Source organism: Parus major, chromosome 5 (genome assembly GCF_001522545.3).
Source record: "Parus major isolate Abel chromosome 5, Parus_major1.1, whole genome shotgun sequence".
Classification (NCBI taxonomy): Eukaryota; Metazoa; Chordata; class Aves; order Passeriformes; family Paridae; genus Parus; species Parus major.
Genome location: NC_031774.1, coordinates 38,789,706 through 38,813,309, shown reverse-complemented (window position 1 = coordinate 38,813,309; position 23,604 = coordinate 38,789,706). Strand labels below are relative to the sequence as shown.

At 49.6% G+C, this 23,604-nt stretch overlaps 2 protein-coding genes across 12 annotated transcripts in view; one reads left to right on the top strand and one right to left on the bottom strand.

Annotated features, from left to right (window-relative positions):
- ABCD4 (ATP binding cassette subfamily D member 4) overlaps nt 1-11,267 on the top strand; it is a 15,730-nt gene extending 4,463 nt beyond the window's left edge. For 5 of the 10 annotated variants that reach the window (XM_015630970.3, XM_019006998.2, XM_033514872.1 and 2 more), the window contains 14 exons: nt 50-175; nt 1,024-1,074; nt 3,675-3,769; nt 4,717-4,838; nt 5,696-5,787; nt 5,994-6,083; nt 6,347-6,555; nt 6,836-6,927; nt 7,132-7,168; nt 8,328-8,377; nt 8,656-8,708; nt 9,052-9,128; nt 10,301-10,416; nt 10,571-11,267. In XM_015630970.3, coding sequence (XP_015486456.1) covers nt 50-175; nt 1,024-1,074; nt 3,675-3,769; nt 4,717-4,838; nt 5,696-5,787; nt 5,994-6,083; nt 6,347-6,555; nt 6,836-6,927; nt 7,132-7,168; nt 8,328-8,377; nt 8,656-8,708; nt 9,052-9,128; nt 10,301-10,416; nt 10,571-10,666 — 1,306 coding nt within the window. In that variant the 3' untranslated portion in view covers nt 10,667-11,267. Of the gene's footprint in view, nt 1-49; nt 176-1,023; nt 1,075-3,674; nt 3,770-4,716; nt 4,839-5,695; nt 5,788-5,993; nt 6,084-6,346; nt 6,556-6,835; nt 6,928-7,131; nt 7,169-8,327; nt 8,378-8,655; nt 9,129-10,300; nt 10,417-10,570 lie in introns of those variants that run through there. The other 5 variants (XM_033514868.1, XM_033514867.1, XM_033514869.1 and 2 more) reach the window with 5 other exon arrangements.
- LOC107205891 (acetyl-coenzyme A synthetase 2-like, mitochondrial) lies at nt 11,193-23,604 on the bottom strand. Of its 2 annotated transcripts, XM_015630971.3 has the most exons (15): nt 23,519-23,604; nt 21,705-22,227; nt 20,227-20,323; nt 18,886-19,085; nt 18,230-18,405; nt 17,474-17,626; nt 15,373-15,520; nt 14,806-14,943; nt 14,573-14,665; nt 14,071-14,183; nt 13,537-13,663; nt 12,736-12,863; nt 12,425-12,488; nt 11,985-12,106; nt 11,193-11,896 (listed from the first exon to the last, which is right to left on the bottom strand). In XM_015630971.3, the coding sequence occupies exons 2-15, from the start codon at nt 22,015-22,017 to the stop codon at nt 11,720-11,722; spliced, it is 2,049 nt and encodes a 682-aa protein (XP_015486457.1). In that variant the 5' UTR covers nt 22,018-22,227; nt 23,519-23,604; the 3' UTR covers nt 11,193-11,719. The 2 variants fall into 2 exon arrangements, with proteins under 2 accessions (XP_015486457.1, XP_033370757.1); XM_033514866.1 differs by lacking the exon at nt 11,985-12,106.

Below are 23,604 nucleotides of genomic sequence, written 5' to 3'. Positions count from 1 at the left end.
AGTGTTCTTTTGCTTGGACTATTAGCTGACTTCTTTTTCTCCTATGTAGCACAGGCTGGCTAGGCCCGGTGAGCATCTTTGGGTATTTCATCATTGGGACAATGATTAACAAGGTGCTGATGAGTCCAATTGTGTCTAAACTTGTGCAGCAGGAAAAACTGGAGGGAGATTTCAGGTGAGTCCCAGCAGAGCTGTGTTTTCACTGCTCCTTGGCAGCTCCTGTGAAAGCTTTTTTGTCCCCATTCAGTGCTGTGTATGTACCTATTTCTTTTGTCTGTGACTTTCCCCACACTCAGAGAAAGTTACCTGTGCAATGGTGCCTCAAAGTCAGTGTACTGAGCCCCTGCCAACCATTCACATCCTTGTGTCATGACAGGCAATGCCCTTGGCTCAGTCTCACAGCTCAGTCTTCAAGCTGTTTGCTTGCTCATTGCTGGTGCTTCTGCTAGGGATGTGTTGAAGAAAACTGCACATGGAGCTTCCTTGGGTGCAGAGGAATGTTCAGTGAACTGCATCTACTAACTGAAATCAGGTTTCTGCTTCACCACTGCTTTCACTGGGTTCCTAAAACAGCCCAGTCTTTCCATATGCTCTGTAACTCGCCTCCTCCCCTTTGCTTGCAGGGTTGGCTGTGTGTGTAGTAGGGGCTTTGTAGCTTTCTCTGGGGCTCAAGGCATCCAGGGACAGCAGCATAAGCTGTTGTGGCACAGGGAGCCCAGCCCAAGGCAGTTGCCTGCAGTGATTCTGTATGGTGGAGATGCTGCACTAGCAGCAAGCAGTAAGCCCAATAGCTAAGATGTGCACAGAGAGCAGGATATCAAACAAATGCACCACTGAGCTGGCCCTGAATGATGGCACCTCGTGTTAAGCCTTGGTCTCTGGAGCCTTGCTGAGCCTGTTGAGTATTTCTGTCAAGAGATGCCTCAGATCACTTCTCTAACATGCAAGATAAGTTTTCTCTAGGAATGGCTTTGGCTACGTAATTCACTGAGCATTTGTGCACAATGTTTTTTGGTTGTACAGGTTCAAGCACATGCAGATTCGTGTCAATGCAGAACCAGCTGCTTTCTACAGGTTAGTAGTGTTAATTTCTTTGTATCCTCAAAAGGATTGTCCCAGTTCAGAGCATCCTTGTTGTGTTCACATATCCCAAAGGAGTCCAAGTTCTGTTGCTGCAGCTTTCTATCCCTTCTACTGCAGCACCATACACCCCTGACACTTTGTCACCCCCAACACACTCTGTTCTTTGCATTCTGTGCATCATCTGCAGAAATAATCCACAGTAATTGGAGACAACTATCTTTCCTTTACCTCCCTTCTAACATCCTCAGAGGCAGATACAGATTTGGTGCTGGCTTAGAGACCATTGCTGATGTTTTGCCAGGTCCTTACCTGGAAGATTGCTCAAAGTCTTATTGCATCTGTTTCCACTGAGGACTTGTTGCATGTTGCTTCTGGCCCCATCCTGCTGCTGCTTGCCAGTATGTCTTCTGTGGGTGTGCTAGATGCTACCTGGCCACCTTACCTCTGCTTTGCTCATCTTGGTCAGTCTGCCTTGCCCTCCGTATGTTGTACTGGTGCTCTGAATTTGCTCAGTGCCATTCACCCCAGAGCTGAGCACACACAATCAGGAGCTCAGCAGCAGCTCTACCATTTAGTAATGCCCTGAAGCCTGTTGAGCTGCTGCTTGGTTCACCAGGAAAAGAGGCATGAATTTGGTGTAGCTTGTATTGGGGTGGCAGGAGGCTGTTGTTTTCTCTCTTGTCACAAGTCTGCCTTTGCCCTCTATGTTGCAAAATTCCACTTCCAGGAATTGTAGCATGTGTCTTTCTCTCTGGTCATCTCTGCCTATGATCTGTATTTGGCTCTTTCATGCTGTATTGAGTGGGCATTTTGATTGTTGTGGTGCTGTCCCCACAGTGGTTTTATTCAAAATCACTGATTTCATAACAACTTATATTGACGGGCATGAAACTGATTTAAGTCATCAAGATCAATCTTGGTTTGCACTGGCAAGTCTGAGTTATTTCTTTTTATCGTGATTCTTACTGGTTGATGATAAATTTTTTGTAATGGAAAAGATACTGTAATTGCATGCCCTTATTTAAGATGAAGTACTTTCCCTCAAAATTCATAATTTTGAATTTTATTCTATTACTAAGTAGAAAACGGAAAGTTAATTATTATACCAGTAAACAGAATGTCTTGGTTCAGTACAGTGTTCTAGTAGAAAAGCTTCATTTTGTGTGAAACTAGAACTTAGCTGAGTTGCACACAACCAGGTATTTTCATGGTATGCATTATAATTGAAAATAAAGGAGTTTTTTAAAAGGTTGCATTTCTAGAATCCTGCAAGAGGACGAGCATGTGGTGAGTGGCTGGTTTTGATTGTTCAAATTCTTTAGTTTGTGATCTTGCCCTCTTGAGACTGCCTAGACATTGTTTCAGTAAAGGAAGAAACAGAAGCAGAGCACTGCCACCTTTTTACTTCTTTTGTTACTAAGCCTTTGGTAAACTTGCTTTAAAAGTGAAGTGAATCAGGGAGGAAAAGAGGAAACCAATACAGCAATCTCTCCTCATCTGCAACAGAATAAATAGCTCTAGAACAAAAGTCCCTGATTCCTTTCTCAGCTTTAGCTCCTTGTGTTCAAGCCTTTCTCCTTTCCTAATACATGGAAAGCAAAGATTGCAGCTCAGTAGTTACCTGAGATAAGGCAGGTTTGAATTCTAACTAGGTGCATTTTTGAGAAGGAAAATATATTTTTCTATGAACTGGGAATCTTTAGAAATGACAACTCAAAAATCTTATTTTGGATGTTTTTGTGCTGCTTCTGGCCTTATTTTCTTGAGCCCTAGTGACTCCCCTGTGCATGGACCATGGTGGGAGCATGGTTTGTGTAGTGGGCAGAAGCCTCTGTTGGATGTCAGGGGCAATACGTGCCATGGCAGGTGGGAGTCTGAAGTGAGATGTGGAGCTCTCTCTGCATTTTGCCACCTGAGGGCAGCCCAGGCCTTGCAAAGCAGCAGAAGGAGCTGTCACGCTTGCTTGAATGTTGTGGTTTAGGAGATGTCTCCTTGGTCCAGGCTCAGCCTGGCCACTGGAGCATCACCACTAACTTGTGTGGTGTGTGACCTGATGGAGATAGCCCTGGGAAGGGTGGAGTTCTGAAGCTGGAGTACCCGTACCGGGGCTTGCACTGCTCAGGACTTGGCTGTCCCATTCTTGTGGAGTGGGTAAATGGGAAGAGGTGGGCTGAGGCTGCTGACCATGCAGGCCATGTGGGCTGATTGTCACCCCCTGGACTCTCCTCTGCCCTCTCCTTTCTGGGTCCAGCTGTGTAACAGTGCCATCCATCTTTTCCAACCAGGCTGTATTTGGGAATTGTGTTTGACCTTGGGTGTACATTGCTTCAGGCTAGAGCCTCGCTGACAGTGTCTGGCCTGGCTTTACCTCCTCCAGCAGCAGCCATGGGCTCTGGGAGAGATTTGTAGGACTGCTTGCTTTAGATGGAGTTCTTTGATGATACCCTTCAGGAAAGTAGTCCTGACTGTTCAGTTCCTGATCAATAAAGAGTTTTTACTTGGAGGTAAAGGTAACAGGCCTGTTCAAAGCTTCAGTTTTAAAGCCCGTGGTCCTAGGATATCTGTGGCATGTTGCAATCTTATTTTTATAGGGCTGGGCGAGTGGAGCACATGCGCACAGACCGGAGGCTGCAGAGCCTGCTGAAGACCCAGAGGGAGCTGATAGGCAAGGAGCTGTGGCTATACAGTGAGTGGACAGACTGCGGGGTGAAGTGGGATGTGTGGTAACTCCATTGTGGTGGTCCACAGGCTGGGAAACTCTACTGGTAGAGCAGTTGGGTGGGTGCTATTTTCTTCTGCCTCTTGCTGGTCTGTGAAAGTCCTGAGGGTGAACAGAGGGTACCTCCTGCAGTGCTTCATGGGAATCCTGTTGTATAAAAGCCTCATAAAGAGGCAAAGTTGTGGAGGACCCAGAATCTGGCTTTTTGTGGGGCAGGTGTTCACATGCCAAGAAAAGCGGGAGGGGCTTGAGCTTTGGGGACTGTGCATGTCCCCAAATGCAGGTTGGGAGCTGTGGAAACTTCTTTCCAATAGAGCCTGTCCCTTAAGCATAGTTGTCCCCTGAAAATATTCCTTTTCCCTTTTTCACTGAGTCCAGGTTTTTTCTTTAAATGACCCCTATAAAGGCAGCTCTTTCTGATCTCAGCAGCACAGTGAGCTTCTGAACAGTGTAATGGAGGGAGAACCCTGAACAGAAGTGTCTGTGGGAATTTGGGATCTTAAATCTTTTCTGCCTGTTTTGTGCTCCCAAGACACACTTCTTGGCAAACCATCTCACCCCAGAGCTTCCTTTTGCCCTCCGCTCCTGTTTATTGTGAATCTGTCAGGTCCCTGAAGCATAGCTACAAGTAGGCAAAGTGGCTTTCGGCCCATAGTAGTCCCTGAGCTGTACGTCTGGATGATGATTCTCTGCTCAGGGGCCTGCCCCAAAGTGCCCTTTGCTTGGCAAATGGATTTTCACCCTGCTGCTTGCGTTATCTTGAAAAATGAGTTTTTCTGCTCTGGTTCATCATAAAGGGCCAAGGCAAGAACATGGCTCTTCCTCTGACTGGGTTTAGGGTTAGTACTTGGGCCTGGCTGGAATAGAGGTTTCTATTTTAACTCACTGCTTTCTTTCAATGTGCTTGTGCCCAGTTGGGATCAACACCTTTGATTATCTGGGCAGCATCCTCAGCTACGTGGTCATTGCCATTCCCATCTTTTCTGGGGTCTACGGTGACCTGAGTCCAACAGAGCTCAGTGCCCTTGTCAGCAAGGTGAGCTAAGGGTGATCTCTGTGACCCCACTGTGGAGGGTGATCAGGCACTGAGGATGGAGGTTTCATGTGGGCTGGTGGCCCTGGGGCTAGATAACCTACAGCATCTGATCTTCAGGTTAGACTGTCCCAAGTCATGGTGTCATGGAAATGGGAGCTTGTAGCCAGCTGGTATGTGATTAACTTGGGAGTGAGAACTGTCAAGGACACATTTACGTAAGTGTTTCCTAACTCAGACTTCTATGTCTAAAAAAACCCAGGAGGTCAAAAAGTCTCTGGTTTTCAGCAGTGCAGGTGGGAATGGGATCTGTTGCAGTGCTGTGGGTTTGAGTTATGCCCTGGACTACTGCCTGTGGTGAGCCTGGCCACCAGTGAGGCTGAGCTGGCTTGCATTCATCTTCCTGACCTGACTTGTTACCAGATATTCAAAATTGGCTTGTGATAGAGTTCAGAGCTAAAAATAGCTAAGTGGGCACTGCAGGCTGGTGCCTGCTCTGAGCCATATACGGTGCTGAGGCAGGGTTGGTGGCATGGAGCTGTGTGACTTGGGCAAGCATGCTGGGCCCTAGGCAGGCCATCAGGCACTCTGCAAACACCATCCCTGGGTGACGGGACATGTGTCTACCTGGCAAAAACTGCTGTACTGAGCAGGGAAGCCCTGCTTCTTTCAAATGTGGTCATCTTCACTCCCCTCTGGTGTGAATGTGGTGACTTCACCACCCCTCATTCATCTTGCTGAGACAGCTGATGTGGCCAAATATGTGGACTCCTTGGCTGCCTTCTTGTAGTCATGGAATAAGGGTCAGGGCCCCAGCTCAGCAGCACTGACCCTTACTCTGGCATGTGATTTCTCCCCAGAATGCCTTTGTTTCCATCTACCTCATTGGCTGCTTCAGCCAGCTCATAGATCTCTCCAGCACTGTGACTGATGTAGCTGGCTACACACACAGGTGAGCTTATCTGTGGGCACATCTCTGGAGGAAAGGGCAGTGCAGAACAAGACTCTACCCAGCTCTGTGCTAAAACCAGAAACAAAAACAACAACAACAACAAAAATATGAAACAGTTGCTCGTGTGCAAGCATGGGCAAGTTTGGATATTGTGAGGAGGCTGCTGGAATTGTCCCTGGCTTTCATGCAACCGCTTGTGTGTCTAGGATTGGTGAACTGCAGGAGACCTTGCTGAGCCTTGGCAGAAAAAAAAATGGTAACTACTCAGAAGCCAAAACCAGCTGGGATTTGGATGGGTGAGTTGCCTCTCAGTAACTGGCTGACTTGCAGCTTACATCCAGAGTGTGGGGTTGTCATGGAATAGAGGTGGCCCTTGGTGTCACAGTCTGTTGCATGCACTTGGTTGGAGCAGGCAGTGCTGTCAGTTGTCATTCCCAGGGTGTGTGGGACAGGGCAACTGTCAAAGAGGAGCAGGAGGTTTAAGGTGCCTGATCTTTGCCAGTCTCAGCATGGTCACTTACCCACGGATCTCTCGTTCTTTGTCTTGGTGGTGGCCCAGCAGCCATTCTGGGGAGGACCCAGTGCCAAGGGACACAGCTTTCCTTCTGGAGCGAGTGACACTCTCAGTACCATCCTCTGGCAAGCTGCTTATCAAGGACTTGAGCCTCAGGATCTCACAAGGAAACAGTGTGATGATTGTGGGAAACACTGGTACAGGGAAGACCTCTCTCCTGAGGGTCCTTGGAGGACTCTGGGAGAGCACACGGGGTAAGGACTGCTACTTGCCTCAGCCTTCTCTTTCTCAACCAAGGCTACCCTGAGTTTGCAAGGTGGCAGTTTGTGAGGCCAGTGCCACTATGTGATGGTGAATGTATCACTGATACACTGATTTCAGCCACTCATCTCTGTCACAGCCTTTGGCTCTCATTGCTTTACTTGGTGTTGCAAACACACTTCTGTGGGGACTTGTTGGCTACTTCATGGGACTACATGGGGCAGTGGGGAGTTGCTGCCTGGTACTGCAGATGTGATGAGTGTCTCTGTGCAGGGACCATCAGGATGCTGACCTGCTTTGGCCCCCGAGGAGTGGTGTTCCTACCACAGCGACCCTTCTTCACTGATGGAAGCCTGCGTGAGCAGGTGAGCCCAGGGTCTGTCTTTGCTCTGGCCTCAGCTCTGCTCCCTGCTATGATCATGTCCTGCAAGCCTGTGGAGTGCAGACAAGCCTGCAAGAGGGAGGATGCCTGTGGCTGCTCCTTCCCTTGTAACTGAGGTCATGCTATTGCATCTCTGATGGACAGTGTCCAGTCCCTCTAACATGGTTTCTTTTGCTCTGTTAAACAGGTGATCTATCCCTTGAAGGAAATCTATCCACCTTCAGGTTTGTGGAAATCCATTAGAGCAATTAACCAATGCTGTGGTATTGCCTCACTGTCCTGTACCCAGTGCAGCTTCTCCCCTGCTGAAACCTATCAGTAACACTCATTTTGCTTTTGTTGCTCTATTGTTGCTCTATTGTTCCCTAGAAGATTAGTGTGTGTTAAGATCAACTCTGTGTCCCCCTCCTTTTGTGATGGAGCATCCTCACTTGATAAGAACTTGCTCTCTTAGGATAATGAGGACAAGCTGGCTGTGCTCTTCCTGCTGTGCTAGACATGATACATATTGCTGTTGGGATACATCTGATTTGTTTGGTACAGCCTGACTTTCATCAAGCCATGTTTGCCTTCATCTTATTTTCCATCTACTTTCATCTTTTACTGTTCCACTTTTTCAAAATGATGCCCCAGGGCTTTGCACACTGTTGTGGTCAGAATATATGGGATATATGGATATCCTTGCTCTCCCCTGCCCTCTATTGAAGCCTGACCACATGTGGTGTGCTGTAGCTTGGAAATGTCCAGCTGTGTTGTCTGCTGCTTTCAAATACTTGGGAGTCACAGTCTTGCTGAGAGTAAAGTAACTATAGCCGTCAGCTATTGTTGTGGCTCTCCAGCAGCTTCAGAGAAGTCCATGGCAGATTCACAGCCCTTCTACTCAACTTCCCTAGATGCTGACTGTACCAGCTTGAGCTGTATGAGTATGTTCTGCTCCACAGCTGACTCACCCTGAGGTATTTCTCTTCCTACATAGGGTCCAAAAGGACCTGGCTCTTACCTGAACCCTGTTTCCATGACTCTACCACTTGTAGTGTGCAGTCTTGGCTCTAAGAGAGTACCTGTTGGGTAAGGCCGTGGCAGTTGAAACCTGGATCCCTGTGTTCTGGCTGTGGCCATGAACTGAGGGAAATCTCAGGTGTATCTGTGGAGCCCAGCTCTCTTGATATGCTGCTTGCAGGCATGGTTAACATTTTTAAGGAAGGTCAGTCTTTGGGGCTATCTCTGCTAAAGCTCAGGATCTGTTATAACTAAGTGGTCAGGTCAACTACACTGAGCCTCAGGAGATACTCCAGTTCTTCCCTCCTGCCCCACCAACTCTTTCATTCAGCAGTTGCTTCAGTACACACTGCCTCTGCTTATGCTGTATGGGTTTCTTGCTAGGGTCTGCAGATGATGAGAGGATTATGCGATTCCTGGAGCTGGCTGGGCTGGTGAGTCACTGCTAGCACTGCTGCCTTCTTTCCTGGTGCCACCAGTGAGGGAAGAAGGGATGATTTTTTGTGGCAGCACGGCATGATTGTGTGGGGACACATTATGTGGGGACATTACCTGTACCTGGGACACAACTGTCTGTGGGACTGAAAGAGGAGGAGAGATATGGTACAACTTCAGCTCAAGTGGGGAAAGGGAGACTGGCAAGAAGTGGGTGGTTATGCTCAGGCTGACAGGGTTGGGGACTGTGTTCACAAGTCTGCTGTGCTCTCTGTAGACTGATTTGCTGGCAAGGGCTGGAGGACTGGATGAACAGGTGGACTGGAACTGGTAAGGGAACTCGCTGCCTGTGTGTATTTGGGTGATTTCTGAGTGGGGAACACTCCTAAGCAGATGCACATTGCTATCTGTGTCCATCTGCATTCTGTGAGATGTGGACACTATACAGGAGCAAAGCCTTCATGCCCCAAGCATCTATGCCAGCAATCACCAGCTGTGGTGTTCTGCAGGCAGCTGGCTGTGTACAGGGGTGAAGAGCCAGTCCCAGCATGGAGGGGGCACAAGGGACACACAGGGACAGTTGTTTGCTGGTCTCCAATATCAGAAGCCATTAGATTTTCAGCAAATGAGCTCTCTTTCTTGAGGAAGGTGTTGAATCTCAACCCTGCTGCAGGTATGACATCCTATCCCCAGGGGAGATGCAGAGGCTCTCATTTGCTCGGCTCTTCTACCTCCAGCCAAAATACGCAGGTGAGTGACTGACTACAAAAGAGGGGAATAGAAAAGACAAGGCCTTTGGTGTATAGAGAAGCTGCTGCAGAGACAGCTCGTAAAATCCATTTTGTGCTAGGAACATGCTTTGTCTTGGCCATTATTTTAGCAGCATAGCACACAGAGGATTCATTTGTGAAATGTGAAAATATTTCATTATTTGTGTGGAGGGTGGTAAGTCAGGAGGCTGTATACAAGACATTTTCTTCTTGGGGAACTAGTGATGAATGTTCATGGTCTGTGTCCAATGGCACCAGAAGAACTTTGTCAGCCTTCTCACCAGTTGCTGTGTAAAGAAGTGCATGTGTTGGGGAGTGTGGCAACAGCTGTCATATCTGAAGCTCACAAACATCTGTATGGTTGTGGGGCAATATGAAAGGTTTAGCTGTGGTGTGGCAAAAGAAGACAAGGAGCAGTGGAAGAAACAGTCCTGAGAGACCATAGAAGCATCTGTGATTAGCTAATGGGGAAAATTCGTTGGGCTCTTCTGGAGGCTTGAGCTGTTGAAGGACTTGCCATGAGGGCCAGGTTGGATGTGGGTGAACAGAGCCAGTTTCAGTAGCAGGTAGCTACATGTAAGTACCTCTCTTTCCCCTGAAGCCTGTCGCACAGCTCAGCGATGTCTGGGCAGAAAGAACCTGTGAATTGCAAACTAAAAGCTGTAGAGATGATTTGAATTTATTTGCTTCACATCTGTAATATTTACCCTTAATAGTCAGGAAGGTGCCACAGGCCATCCTACGTGCTCCATGTAGGATCTGTGCTGGAGGAGTAGTACACTGGCTGCTGTTCAGCCTGGCTCTCTGGCATATGGTCTGCTGGAGAAGGTCATGCCTTGGCCTTTTCCCTGATGGGAATGAGGCAGTGACTGGCAGCTGCCGAGGGAGAGGAATGAGGTGAATGGTGTAGTCTGCATGGATTCAAGTACTTGAGGGGAAGGACAGCTTTCCTAGTTGCCTGACACCAGCTGTACTTAGGAATACCAGAGTCCTTAGGTTTCTCCTCACTTGGCTTCTGCAGATATTCTTGGTGAATAGCTCTTAAGTTAGAGCTTCAGTTAATACATGAAACATTCTTGGGAGTTGCTGCTCTTGCCTAAAGGAGATGTCTGGCTGGGATAGGATTTATGGGGCTTATAACTTTTCTTTCAGTGTTAGATGAAGCCACCAGTGCCTTGACAGAAGACGTGGAGCATGAACTGTACCGTATGTGCCTTCAGCTGGGCATGACACTGATCAGCGTGGGACACAGACCCAGCCTGGAAAAGGTGAGACACGGAGGCAGCGCTCCATGTCTCCCTCAGGGTGGTGAGGTAAAGGGGGTCTCTGACGAGCAGAGAGTGACTAAGGCTGGAGGAGCTCACTGTGCGTGAATCATGCCCTTGTACAGACATCCCTTAATGTTGTGCTATTGAATTGCAGTTCCACAACTGGATTTTGAAACTTCATGGGGAGGGAAGATGGGAGCTCACTCGATGTGAGAAGATGAAGCGGCTCCCCTCTGGGGAAGGACACTGAAAAACATGCCCTTGTCTGGCCAGCCACACAACTTGCACAGATGTGGAGGAGCTCTCAAGTAGCAGACGTGGAGCTGCCAAGCCAGCAGCCATGTCAAACACTGCAAGACCAGTTCTGGATTTTGCTGATGGACACAGAGTATGTCTGAACTCATGGTGTGGAGTTCTGCCAAGAGTAGACACAACTCTGCCGTCCTTTTCCCAGCCTCCCTGGCTCTTACAGAAGAAAGGAGCTGAGCTGCTAGGCCCCCAGAGAAAAGATGCTGCCTCATGGGTCTTGTAGAAACAATACCCAGAGAAACTTCCATGTTGTCTGGGATACAATGGCATGAGACTAGAACGCAGCCTCCTTTTCTGCCCTCTGTGCCTTGCTGGGAGCTCTGTCTTTGATACACAGTTCTGCAGAACAGATTTATGTACTTTGTGGCTCTGTCAAGAATTGTATTTTCCAGCAGGAGACAAGGGAAGGAGATGCTAGCACAGGGAAGGGGCATGTCTCTGCTCTCCTTATAACACACGGCTACAGGTGAAAAGAACATTTTTGTATTAAAATCTGGGGCCTGTTTTCAAATTGTTTTTATGGAAGAGTCAATATTTGTTAACCAGACTGTTGGGTGTTTTCTTTCTGGGGTTTGCTTTGGAGGAGTTGCTTGTATATTGGCAGTGGTCCTGGACAAGACTATTGCTAAAGAGCAGAGCAGAGGTAGGAGTAGTATCCCTATCCAGAGCTGGAGATCCTGCCTGCTGCTACCTCTGCAGCTACTGCAAGGCACAAGGAACCTCGAGGAGGGCTTTCTGCCCCCTGCTTTCATGGAATGAAATAGCTTGTCTCCCCTTACTTTTCTGCCTATGATGAGTCATGTTCTCTCTTCTGTCTACACGGGTATGGAGACATGTTTTCAGGGTCTTTTGTGTTGTGGAGAAGGCACTCCAAGACTGCAGTGGCAGTGTGATCTGAAAACTTACTGGCCACCACTTGCTTAATGGCTTTTCTGGATATTTTCCTGGTTTTGCAGTGAAGGAGGAGGATGAGGTAGCTGGTGGCAGAGCCAACCTAGTGGCCCTTCTGCCGCCTCACAAGGTGCTTGTGTCCCTCTATGATCTGCTGCACAGCCTCATGGTCATCCAGGGTGGTTAGGTCCCCAAGCTCGCTGTCCTTGTCCTCCACAATTTTCCGTAGCACCCGACGCATAATCTTACCCGAGCGTGTCTTGGGCAGCCGGTGTGTGACCTGTGATGGGGAGGAGCAGAGTCAAGGCTGAGGGAAAGGGATCTGCCAATCTGCCAGTCTGGGTGTTGGACCAGTTTGCTTGTGTTACCTGAACATAATCAGGAGCTGCATACTTCGCAATCTTCTTTGAGATGAGCTCCTGGAGCTCAGCAGCAAGAGTCTCCTGTGTGTAGCCACTGTCCTTCTTCAGCACAACAAACACGTAGGCTCCTGGCAGAAGGACCACCAGGCTACTGAGCATGGTGCAGACCCCGAGACCCTGCCGACCTAGTGCCAGGAGAGCCCCTCTCTGCTGGTAGCTTCAGGGGATGCTCTGTAGCCAAAATTGTGCATGTTTTTGGCTACACAGAAGCTCTGCTGCTGCCACCTTATGCAAAGCCTAGCTGGTCTGTGATGCACGTAATGGCTGCACCGAAATCCCCACTAACATGCTGTATGCTGTGAACACAGCACTGCTACCAGTGCTACTTCCCACTGCACTGCCATAGCCCCAAGAGATGTTTTGGGGCAGGAAAGAAAGCATCTTACCTTCTCCCTTGATCTCATGTGGGTAGCCAATGACAGCAGACTCTGCCACTGCCACATGGTGATTCTGGAAGAGAACAGGGCAGGGGTTTGACTTAGTGCTTTTGGCAGGCTGGCTGCCACCTGGAGCTGCCCTGATCTGACTTGGCTGCTGCAGCCCACAATAATGCAGGGAGATAAGGAAAGGCCTCACATGGCCTCTGCCTGTTTTCCTTACGGCCTCAGTAGGTCTGCAAGCACTGGTCTTTTCCTCTTGCCCCTGACTGCTTTAGTTTGGATTCAGTTTAGTTTTACCTCCCACACACATCTCTTACCACAACATCCTCCACCTCAGCAGTGCCCAGGCGGTGTCCACTGACGTTAATGACGTCGTCCAGCCGTCCTGTTAGCTGGTAGTAGCCCTCACTGGTACGATATGCACCATCCCCAGTGAAGTAAAATCCTGCAGTGGCCAGAACCATGCCATAGTCACTTGTTGAAGGGAGCATGTGAGCTGTTCAGTGGACACACTCTCACATTTCCCCTCCTCCTCTCTGTTGGCTTCAGGGCCCATGTACTCTGCTTCTTCCTCAGCTGCTCAGGGTAAATGTGCCAGCCCTTCCTTGTTAGTCTTCAGCCTCTGCTGGTACCTGTTCTAACATCAGGCTCCTGCCCTCATTCTGCAGTGTACTGCTTAATGCTGTGCCTGTCTCATCACTATGTGCTGCGAGCACTTTGCTCCAATGCAGGTGCCTGTGGTCTTGCTGCTTCTCCTCTTCACATTACATCAAGACACACACACTCTTGGGCTTGCTTAGTGCCTCTGGGTGAGTTACAGGGGCTGACAGGGTTTACAAGAGATGCAGCAAAAGGTCTGTGCTCAAGGGGACTGAGGGCAGAAGGACAAATCCACTGCCTTAAAACAATGTGTGATTCAGTTGGGAAGGTTGGTGAGGGGCAGTCCTGTGACATCAGACAGGGGGAGATGAGGGGCCTCAGGACTGTGGAGGGTCTCTGGAAGAACAAAGGAGCAATACCAGCTCTCCTGAATCCTGCCTCCATACAGGAAGCCAGCAAACAGACCCAACCATACCCAACCAAATGTGTGCAAGTGTCCTGCCACATGTTTTCCTTACCTGGATAAGGAGTCAGGTAAGTTTCCAGAAATCTCTTGTGGTCATTGTAAATGGTTCGTGCCATACCGGGCCAGGCTTGTGAGATGCAAAGAGCTCCAGAAACGTCATTTTCCAGAAGAACATTTCCCTGTAAGACAGTTACATTTTAGTAACCATCTCTGACTTCGACAAGACAGGCTTAGTCTCTCCCAGCATACGTCTGCAACAAACTGCCTCCCATAGTGGGATGCAAAGGCCTCTCCAGGAAGACTGGCTGTCCCTGCCCAGCCCTGTCCTTCCTGGAAAGCTGTGCCAGGGAGCACAAACAGAGCCTCTCTTGTCAGGACAGTGCAAGCTAGACAACAACTCAACTTCTGCACTAGCTGGAAGAACAACTTCCCTGTTTGTCCCTTTCCAGTAAGGAGGTTGCTGTCCAGCAGAGATGAGCAGGAAAGACATGCTTACAGACTTCCACTCCCATTGGCAACTACACACTGCAAACACCTGGGGGAAAGGGGACTGAGCCAGTATCTGGACTGCAGGTTATAAACGTACCTTGTCATCCAAGAGGGAGGGGCTGATCCCAAAAAAGGGTCTCATAGCCATGCCTGGAAGGATTTCAGCTCCAGGATTAGAAGGACGGGGTGAGATACAGATGCCTCCTGTTTCTGAAGAAAAACTAATGCTCATCAAAGTCAGGAACAAGACGAATGCCAAGTAGCACTGCTTGGCCAAGAGTCTGCCCTGTCCCTTACTACACACTGCACAGGCAAGGGCTGGCTTTGCCGGAGAGCTGGGGAAGGAACTTTACAGAAGGATGGTTGTGCTCATTTAGTTCAGCAGGGATCTGTTGAGATGTACCCTTAAATCCCTATGTTTATCTGGGTTAGCTTTAAAGGCCATTTTTCTCTTTTATGTTTGGGTGCTCATGGGCCCTTACAGCCTTACTCATTCAAGACTGTCAGCAACAACCGCTATCACTTGGCCAGCAAAGCAACAGGTCACTCCTAAAGCCTGGGAGAGCAGAAGCTGGAACAAGGAATCATATGTATCTCACCAGTTTGCCACCAAGTGTCCACTACTGGGCATCGTGTCTCACCGACCACACGGAAGTACCATTCCCATGCCTCCTTGTTAATGGGTTCCCCCACTGCAAGGGGAAAGACAAGAGAGCAGAGCTGAAATAATGCAGTCTGGGATTCTCATGTGCTGCTACTCTTGGCCTTTGTGGGAAGAGGCACAACAAGATGTCCAAAGATTTGCTGCCCCAGCCCATGTTGCTGCACTTGCCTGAGCCAAGCAGTTTAAGAGAAGAGCGATCATACTTCTTCACCCATTCATCACCGTATCTCAGGAGCAGGCGGATGGCGGTGGGCGCCCCATAGAACTGGTTAATTCTTAACCTCTCTACTGTTTCCCAGTAGCGGCCTGGAGTGGAAACAGGGCCAGTAAACATCCATACAGGTCCTCCCAGCCCAATGCCAAGGCAGAGAAAGAAGAGGTGAGAGCAAAGGCTCTCCAGCACTGTCAGGACCCTCAGCCAAGTTAATTGTGTGGTGGGAAGGATGAAAGCAGTTCAGAGCAGCAGTCCCTTTTTCTTCACAGTTCTGCTACTGTTCCTTCTGCAGTGAGGGAGAGGGATTAATAGCTCCACCCCTGGAGAAGCAGCAGTGACTTCCTGGGCAGAGGAAAATACTCTTCCCCTTGGAGCTCTCTACTGGGCACAGCCCATGGACTACTGCTGAGGCAACAGAGCCTCTGCTGCTCATGTCCTGGCATCAAGGTACCAGCTCCCTGCCTGCTGTGGACCTCAGGGTGCTGTGGAATGTCCCAGCTTCCATGAGTCACCTCACTCACCTGGGTTAGGATAGACAGGAGTGCTCTCAAAAAGGACAGTGGTACCACCATTGCAGAGGGGGCCGTAGACCACATAGGTGTGTCCCGTGATCCAGCCGATGTCTGCCACACAGCCAAAGATGTCCCTGTCCTGGTAGTCAAACACGTACTGAAAAAGAAAAGAGAGACAGTGAGGGAATTCACCTGGGCCTGCACTCCTGGCAAGGGGCACAACAGGAAGCAGCGTACTCTCTGTCAGCCCTAATGTTACTGTGTTCTGTCTTCCTGCCACCCCTGCAGGGACACCTTCCTGCAAAGAGTTTTTTAAAAAAAAAATCAGAAAAAAAATCAAATTAATGTTAAAAAAACCCCAAAACTATGAAGATGCAGGAGACAGACACATAAAACAAACCTACATCCAAATTTTCTCTTTTCTAATGGAGAGAGATACAGCCTTTCTTTCCTTTTGCTGGTATCTAGACAAAGCTGATCCAAGTATCCTGTAGCATCACAACAGAACCTTCTGGGTAAGTAAGATGCCTCTGTACTTACATAACCATGTGGAAGGAGAGGAGTTGTAGGCAAGGGCAAAGTGGCAGAGGACTCCATGAGCCCCCTGTAGGCACTACTGGACTCCAGATGGACAGTAAACTCAGAACCCCTCAGCAAGGGGCCCAGCACAGGAGCAGTGAGGCAGGAAGCAGAGGGACCATGTGATGCCTTGGCCCAGAGCAACCCCAGCCTTGCCCACAAGAGCTGGAATCTCTCCGTCTCAGCTGGGTGAGTGCAGTGTTGTGCCTGCAGGCAGAAAGCAAAACAACTTCTTCCCACTGCCCCATTTATTCCTTGTGAGACCTTTGGCTGCAAGGCTGGAACATGAAGGAATGATGACTACTCTGTGCAGGGCAGAGTTGAGTGCTGTCATATTGGCAGCAATACAACCAGCTTCCTAAAGCACTCTTCATTTCATGTACTCAGTGCTAGGAAAGCTTCTAGGGGCCACTCTCCCACTGGCCTATCACTTCTTGCTGCCTCCTCTGATTTCTATGGTTTCAGACCTGCTCATTTCTTCCTGCAGCTCCCTGCTTTCATCACATGCTGTGGTGTGATCCAGCCACAAGTGTTCTGAGGTGCCATAATGGAAGCTTCTTTTGGTTCTTTTGTCTCTTTTTAGTGGAGCAGTGAATTATGGCAGCAGCAGTCTGTCCCGTCCAACTGAGGGATCTGAGTGTGTCAGCCCTGTGTCCAGGCTTTCGGTGCTTCTGGGAACTAACATGGCCACATGCTGCTCACTCCCTGCACTGCCATTCTGGAATGACAGCCCTGGCTCTTGCAAACCTACTCTGATGGTCTTGAGAGGGTCACCCATCACACTGGGCACAGCTTAGTTCACAGGAAAGGCGAGGGCTTCCACGCCTCTGGCACGCATCCCAGGAGGTATGGCCTGAGGCACTACTGGAACTGCAGTCATGCTCAGGAAGAGCCAGATCCAAAGCTAAGGGACTGTTCAGGTAAGAACTCCCCTTACATGGAACATCATACTGTGTTATAGGAATGCTCCTTCTAACCACTCCTACAGCCAAAGGCATCTTTGTGCTGAGCTCAATGCCCATTTATCTAAGTTTGCTTTGGGCATGTGTCATGGTTAAACGCTTTCCCCTTCCCAAAGATGACCCACACTCTTCTGATATAGACCCTTTGTCATAAGAGCACTCACCAGCTTTTACAGATATTGTCAGATGTGTTCCTCCCAGAAGCACTGCCTTTCATCTCCCACCTGAGCTGGGGTAGTTACACTTAGGAAAAGCCACAGTTTCTAGGAACCAATTGGCTTTTTCCTCCTAAGCCAGTAATATAAAATTACTCTTGCAAGGCTGAGCATCCTATCCAATGGTTGTGTCTAGTGTAGGACAAGAAGGTAGCTCAGAGCAGTATGCATCTGGGAGACCCTGCTATGGAGCCCTACCTGTAGCTCAATGTGGTCTGCTGGGGCTTCGAGGGCTTCCCAGAGGCTTTGCACTGGGTAAAGCATAATACTCATAATGCAACAAGGAGCATGTGTCTTCCCTGCTCTGCCTATGAACTGCTGGCTCATGAGCACTTTGTGGCTGGGATCCATTACCTTGTGTGTGAGAGCAGCAAACAGCAAGTAGCCAGCTTGGGAATGAACCAAGCCCTTGGGTTTGCCAGTACTGCCTGATGTGTAGAGAAGAAACAACATGTCTTCACTGTCCATGACAGCAGGCTCACAGCATGCCTCCTCCTTCATCATCTCCTGCAGGAAAGAGCACAGCAGTTCTCTCAGGGTCTCACAGCCTCCCCTGTGTTCTCCCCACAACTGCTTGTGCAGCTCTCTCCCAAGTCTCCCTCCCCTCTGAGCACCTGTGCCAACCTGCTCCCCTCACTCTCCAGAAGAAGTGCACAACAGGGGCTCACCTGTTCAGAAGTTGTACTCCATGCTGGCAGCCTAGCCACCCTGTGTGCTATGGATAACAGGCACATGACAGCCGCCAGCAGACCCACGTGTGACAGTGTGGTGGCAATCCAAGGCTGGATTCACAAAGTAGCAGCCCATGTCTCATGTGTTTCTAGGCCCCTGTCCACCCTGCTATGTGCTCTGGCTTGCACTGCCTACCCCTGACAGTACAGGGCTGGTAATATGGGAAGACACACCAGCTGCCCATCCTAATGGCTACTGGAACTGTCCTGAACTTGTGTGCAGCTCTGCCACTGCTGCTGTGGGACAATGTCCCCAAATTCTGTCAATGCCAGCAAAACTGCCATGGCCAGGCAAGATCCTCTCTCCACCCAGCATCTCTGCATCAAGAACAAGAACTTTTGCCAGGCAAAGTGTCAAAATTGCTGGGCAGCCTCTCACCTCTTCCAGGGGCACATCTAGAGCTGTCATGGGAACCTTGCTGGTGGTCCTCATAGAAACCAGAACCCGTTTCACTCCAGGGCACTGCTTCACAGCCTGGTCCACTGTCTTCTTTAGCTCAATAATCTTGCCACCTCTTAGCCCCTGGTTCACTGTAATCACCGTCTCTGATTGGGCTGCAGAAGACAGAAGAGCCACATAAGCAACTCTGCCCCTCTCCAGCAGTCACAGAGCAATTTGGCTCTACCATGACCTTTCACCTCTCCCTCTCTCTCTCTCTCCCCCAGCCCTTAGTTCTCATGTCCTTCATTTAGCAAAAACAGCAGCTTTGCATCTTGGTTTCCCATCCATTTCTGCCTGTGTTGCATCCCCCTACAGGAGACATTGTAGCCCAGTCCTTCAGTCCTATGGATGAAAGAGAAAACCTGTTCATCCCATGGGCTGGAAGATATTTAATGAGCTCATGCAATTTATTGGGTTGCTAGTACCTGCTCCATGACTATACATAATGCCAGGATACCCTCAGAGAGCCCAGGGAGTTTCACTCAGAAAACCTTTGCCATTGACATAACCCTGATTCCCCCTGAGCTGCTGAACCAATAAGCTCAGCACTGTCCCCCAAGGGAAATACGTCGCTGTTACCCACTGCCTCTTACCATCCCGGATCCTGTCAGCAAGAGAATCTGCACTGAAGCCAGCGAACACCACAGCATGCACGGCCCCGATGCGGGCACAGGCCAGCATGCTAGCCACTGACAGTGGGCACGGGGGCATGTAGATTGTCACTCTGTCACCCTGCTTCACCCCTTGCCGTTTCAAGGTATTTCCCAGGCGGCACGTTAGCTCCAGCAGTTCCCTGCCCAAAGAAGCAATGACACAGTTAGAGACTTTCTTGCAGATCTTACCTGCGTGCATAAAGATGGGGGGCCTCAGAGTCATAAGGACGCAGCTTATATGCCTACATACCCTAACCCTCCTCACCATGGGAGAGCTGTAAAAATCAGTGGGAAGAAAAGAAGACAGTCTCTAACATTTCTGACCACTATTTCTGGAAAAGACATACATTAGAATGATTTCTGTGCAACAACAGCCACTGGCAATTCCTCTGGCTCAGCAAACCCACAACACCTCAGCTGACTTTCTCAATGATAGTCTGTACATTTCTTACGGACCTGTACAACCAGTGTGACACACTACCCTGCACAGCTGGAGGCTACATGTGAGAAGTTAGATATCTTTCTACAAAACAGAGTCCCATGCTTTGCTAAAGCTGAGGTCAAACAAGAACAAACTGTAGGAAAGCAGTGAGCAGGAAGATGTCTCTCCCAAGAAGTGTCCCTTCCAGAAACGTAGCTTGGCTATGAGTCATTTCACGGAAGGGCTCTCCATGCATGGGGATTAGTAGGGGTGGCTGGTCATGTTTGTCATGTGAGGCCTGAATTTAAAGAGGACAGAGGGACTTGTTTGGTGTGCAGAGGGATTTAAGTGAATTCTGTGGCAGTGACTCAGAAAGCAGGCAATTTAAGCTGGAAGGTGGGGGCCCCAGACGAACCTAGCAGAGCTGGAAAGGCAGCCCCCCCAGAGAGCCAAATCCAGAAGCACTGCTGACATGAGGATGAACATGGGATTTCTCAACACATTTGCAGCTGTGAATTTGCCTTGCTCACAGATCACTTATCCAGAAATTTCAATAACAGGAACCTGACTGGGAAGGGACATGTGTGACTTTCCTGTGTGTCTACAAGCATTTCCATGCTGCCCCAAGGGACTTATATCTACTTCCCCAGCTGAGCAGGGACTCCTCAGGGCCCAGAAGATTTAATCAGGGACCAGGGTGAAGTTTCAGATTAGCACAAGCAAGCCAACAGCTACAATACTCTGGATCTTTGTGAAGGGATGCTGCATTCCCTCACATGACAGACAACAGCAGATCGGCCCTGTGCAGTGTTTGTGCATGCTACAATATGCCTCTCATATGCTGAGAGGTAATTACTGACCTGTATGTCACCCGTACCTCCTCTCCGGGTTCATCCTTCTCCCAGATTAAGGCCACTTTGTCTGGGGCTACATGGACGTGACGGTCCAGACAATTCACTGGAAAGGAAAACCCAGGATCATGGACAGAGTAAGTCTCAGTATCTCTTACCTCTTATAAAGCCAGCACTGGCAGTCCCATTTTCAGGTCAAAGTCAGGGCTGTGTGTGAGTCTTCTCAGCATTAACCTTGGGCAACCTTTGTGGATACCAGCCAGGAGATCACAAGCACCACCCCAAGTCTGTTATGCTCCTCGCCACTCCAATACCTACCAATCCCCACTAGCAGCTTCCTCCTTAACTGTGACCTCACACAGTCCAGAGCAGACAACACCTGAAGTCCCTTTGGAGGTCACATCCTCAGTGCCCTCAGAGTGCTGGCAAACATTAACTAAGCCATCACTCCACCCAGCACTGCCTTGCAGCTGCCTCTGGGGTGAACTAGGGCAGTTTTTTAGTGGTGGTGCTCCTAAATAACAAATGTAGGGCAAAGTGAAGCTCTGCACTGGAAGGCTGTAGAGTGCATTTGTCCAAGATGGAAAAGAGCCAGGGTAAATAAACAGAGCACAGCCCCTGGCTTTCCAGGGACATTGTAAGCTGAGACTTTGGCTGCAGTTCTTCCATGTAAAGTTTCCCACATTGCTGGCAGCTGCAGTTTCCTCAGAAGCTTTGTCCTACTCTCTGTTTTCCTTAAACCTGCTAAAGTCATGGGATGATGCAGCAGCCCTAGTTTACATACCAACTTTTTTCTACTGACCGTTTGTAATTTTCCAGGAGAGAAAGAAATGCATATAAAAGGAGAAAGAGTAAGATGGCAAATCACAAAGGAAAATAACTCTTGCTCTCTTTCTCAAATAGATTACGTAAGATCCGATTTTCTCAGAGTTCTGTCTCATATTTTGAATGGGACAGGGACCAACAGCACTGTGAGCAGGACACAGTGTCACCAGCCTCTCTGTCTTCCCCTGATAGCCTCCTAAGACAATTGCCACAGTCCACAGAAGAACCTCCCACTACAGCAGTGACAGTATGGTTCATTTCTCCTGTATTTTGCTTTCTAAAGATACATCTTGCTTTCACTGAGCAGGAAAGACCTAGAACAACCCTGCCTGCTGAATGCACAGGGTTCAGTGTTACTGCCTATGGTCTTGCAGGACAGGGTGCTGCATTGCTGTGGGATCCACAGGGGTTGAGGGAGAGCAACCCAGTCCCCAGCACACACCAATCCAGCTGCAACCTCTCCAATGAAACACAGTTGCTTTCTTAGGGCCAGCCACAACCTTACATTACAGCTACTGCAGGACCAACTGAACCTATTGGGGATCCCCCTCTCTCCAGACCTTTAACTCTGTGCTCTTCTGATACATTTCCAGGGCTGAAGTCACACATACAGAATCACCAGCAGGCACTTGGTACAATCCCACGTCCATCTCCTTCCTTACCTGTCACATTCAGCTGCCCACCCAGGAACCAGGAGACTCTGCCCTGGCACAAGTCACAGTCCTGGACAGAGTGGAAGGGGGTGATCCAGGTGAGCCGGCTCCTTCCTAGTGTTCCCCAGAAGATGTCACTCTGCTCCACTGACACCTTGTACAAATGTTGGTGGTCCTTGGGTCTGGGGAAGGCGACAGCTTCAGGCATGTAAGCAGTGAGAGTCCCGTGGCTCCAGGATCTGGCAGCCACCAGCCCAGAGGGGCATCTGGGAGCCTGAGAAAGAGCTTTGAAGCAGCAGGTCCTGGCCAGCAGCCTGGCCATCACTGCAGGGTACCTGCCTCTCACTGAGGAGATGGATGCCTGCAGCCCTCACAGCTGCTTGGGACACCTGGCCCAGGCAAGACTCAGGCCCCTGTGGAAGGTGGGGCTACGTTGTCCTGGGCTGACTGGACACAAAGCAGCTCTCTCACACAGAGAGCCCAGGCACCCTGTCTGCCGTGCCTTGTTCCTCTCCTCCTCTCTTCTAGAGCACTATGGGAAGAAAGAAATTCAATCACTGTAAGGGAGGGGAAAGGGGTGGGCTGTAGAAATATTTGACTGAAAATAACCTTCATGCTAATCTGAGTTCTGACAGCAGTTCTTGAACAGGAGCCAGGTTAAACGTGTGCCTGGGCTCTCCTCAGGGGCCAAGGTGCCTGGGCCAGGCTCCAACAGCATGCTCGTTCTTTCCTAGGGCTGCACTCCATCCCCAGACCCCTCTGTTTCATCCCCACTCGCCTCCCCCACACCTCCGTCTACTTATCACCATCCCCACCCTTGCCACAGCACTCCCATTGCATCCCACAGTTCTCTGCTGGCCACAAAGGCACCTTGGGGCAGGTCCTGTAAATCTTAGGACGATGGACATGCTAGTCATGAGTGACAGGACTATCCCTTCCCAGAATTAATGCCTATTGCTGGCAGAGCCACTAGCCTGTGGTGGGCCAGGGAAGGTTTTTCTCACGTGGCTGTCAGCTGCAGGAGAATATTGCATCCCATCCCACCTTTCTGCTGGGTGGCTGCCAGAGCTGTCCCCTCTGGCAGGTTGGGCTCTCTGCCTCCTCCCAAGCACTACAGACTGGCTGTACCACCAGCTGGGCTGGGAGCACTCAGTGAGGCCATGGTGGAGCAGCTGGGGGTGGTTTGGCATGAAGCACTGCAGCCCATCTCCTCACGCTGAGACCTCCCACCACCCACCGCAGCAGAGCTCAGCTACCTCCCTGCCTCCAAACAGCAGACTTTTCTGCCTTTCTTTCCATCAGGGCCTATATGAGTAGGTTTTTTAAGGTAGAATTTAGAGGATTCCTTAATGTCATAGACCAAATTCCCTTCTCTTCCTAGGGGGCACAAGAGAAGAGCAGAAAAAGGCTCTTCCTGCAAGTAGGGTAAAACCTAAAGAATCAGGCAGGCACACCTAAAGAATCAACAGTAAAGATGACAGGGTTAGATTTCCCTTTTCTCTTCAAAGTCCAACACCACTCACAATCTGTGGAGCTGGTATGTTTGGTAAACAGGCTGGACACCAGTGAGGGAGACAGGCACTATTTCCTATCAGGTACACTCATCCCAGACCACACACCTGTTTTGTGTCAAAACTGCCCCGAGCTTGGTGGGAACCTACAGGGGCACTGTCCCCCTGAAAAAGCACAGTCCTTTGGGCTTACAGCCCCTCCACAACGCCAGGCCCAAGCAGCCTCATTGTTCCACAAGTCTCTTATTTCCTACGCACACCTGCTCTGCCTCAGCATATTCCCTGTCCCTGGAAGACACTAGTTTTTCCCACCAGACTATTCCAGGTCCTCTTAGCGGTGCAGGTAACTCCTTGCCTGCTGCGGTGGTTTAACAGTCTGGTTTTCAGTTAGGGGGAGG

Bases quoted from the DNA above. Each gene is read 5' to 3' on its own strand.
- LOC107205891 (XM_015630971.3), bottom strand. From the start codon at position 22,017: ATGGCCAGGCTGCTGGCCAGGACCTGCTGCTTCAAAGCTCTTTCTCAG. The intron at 12,864-13,536 runs GTAAGGAAAACA...TGGCCACTGCAG, and splicing joins TTACCTGACTCCTTATCCAG to GATTTTACTTCACTGGGGAT. The intron at 12,107-12,424 runs GTAAGATGCTTT...TCCTTCTGCCAG, and splicing joins ACATGAGATCAAGGGAGAAG to GAGCCTACGTGTTTGTTGTG.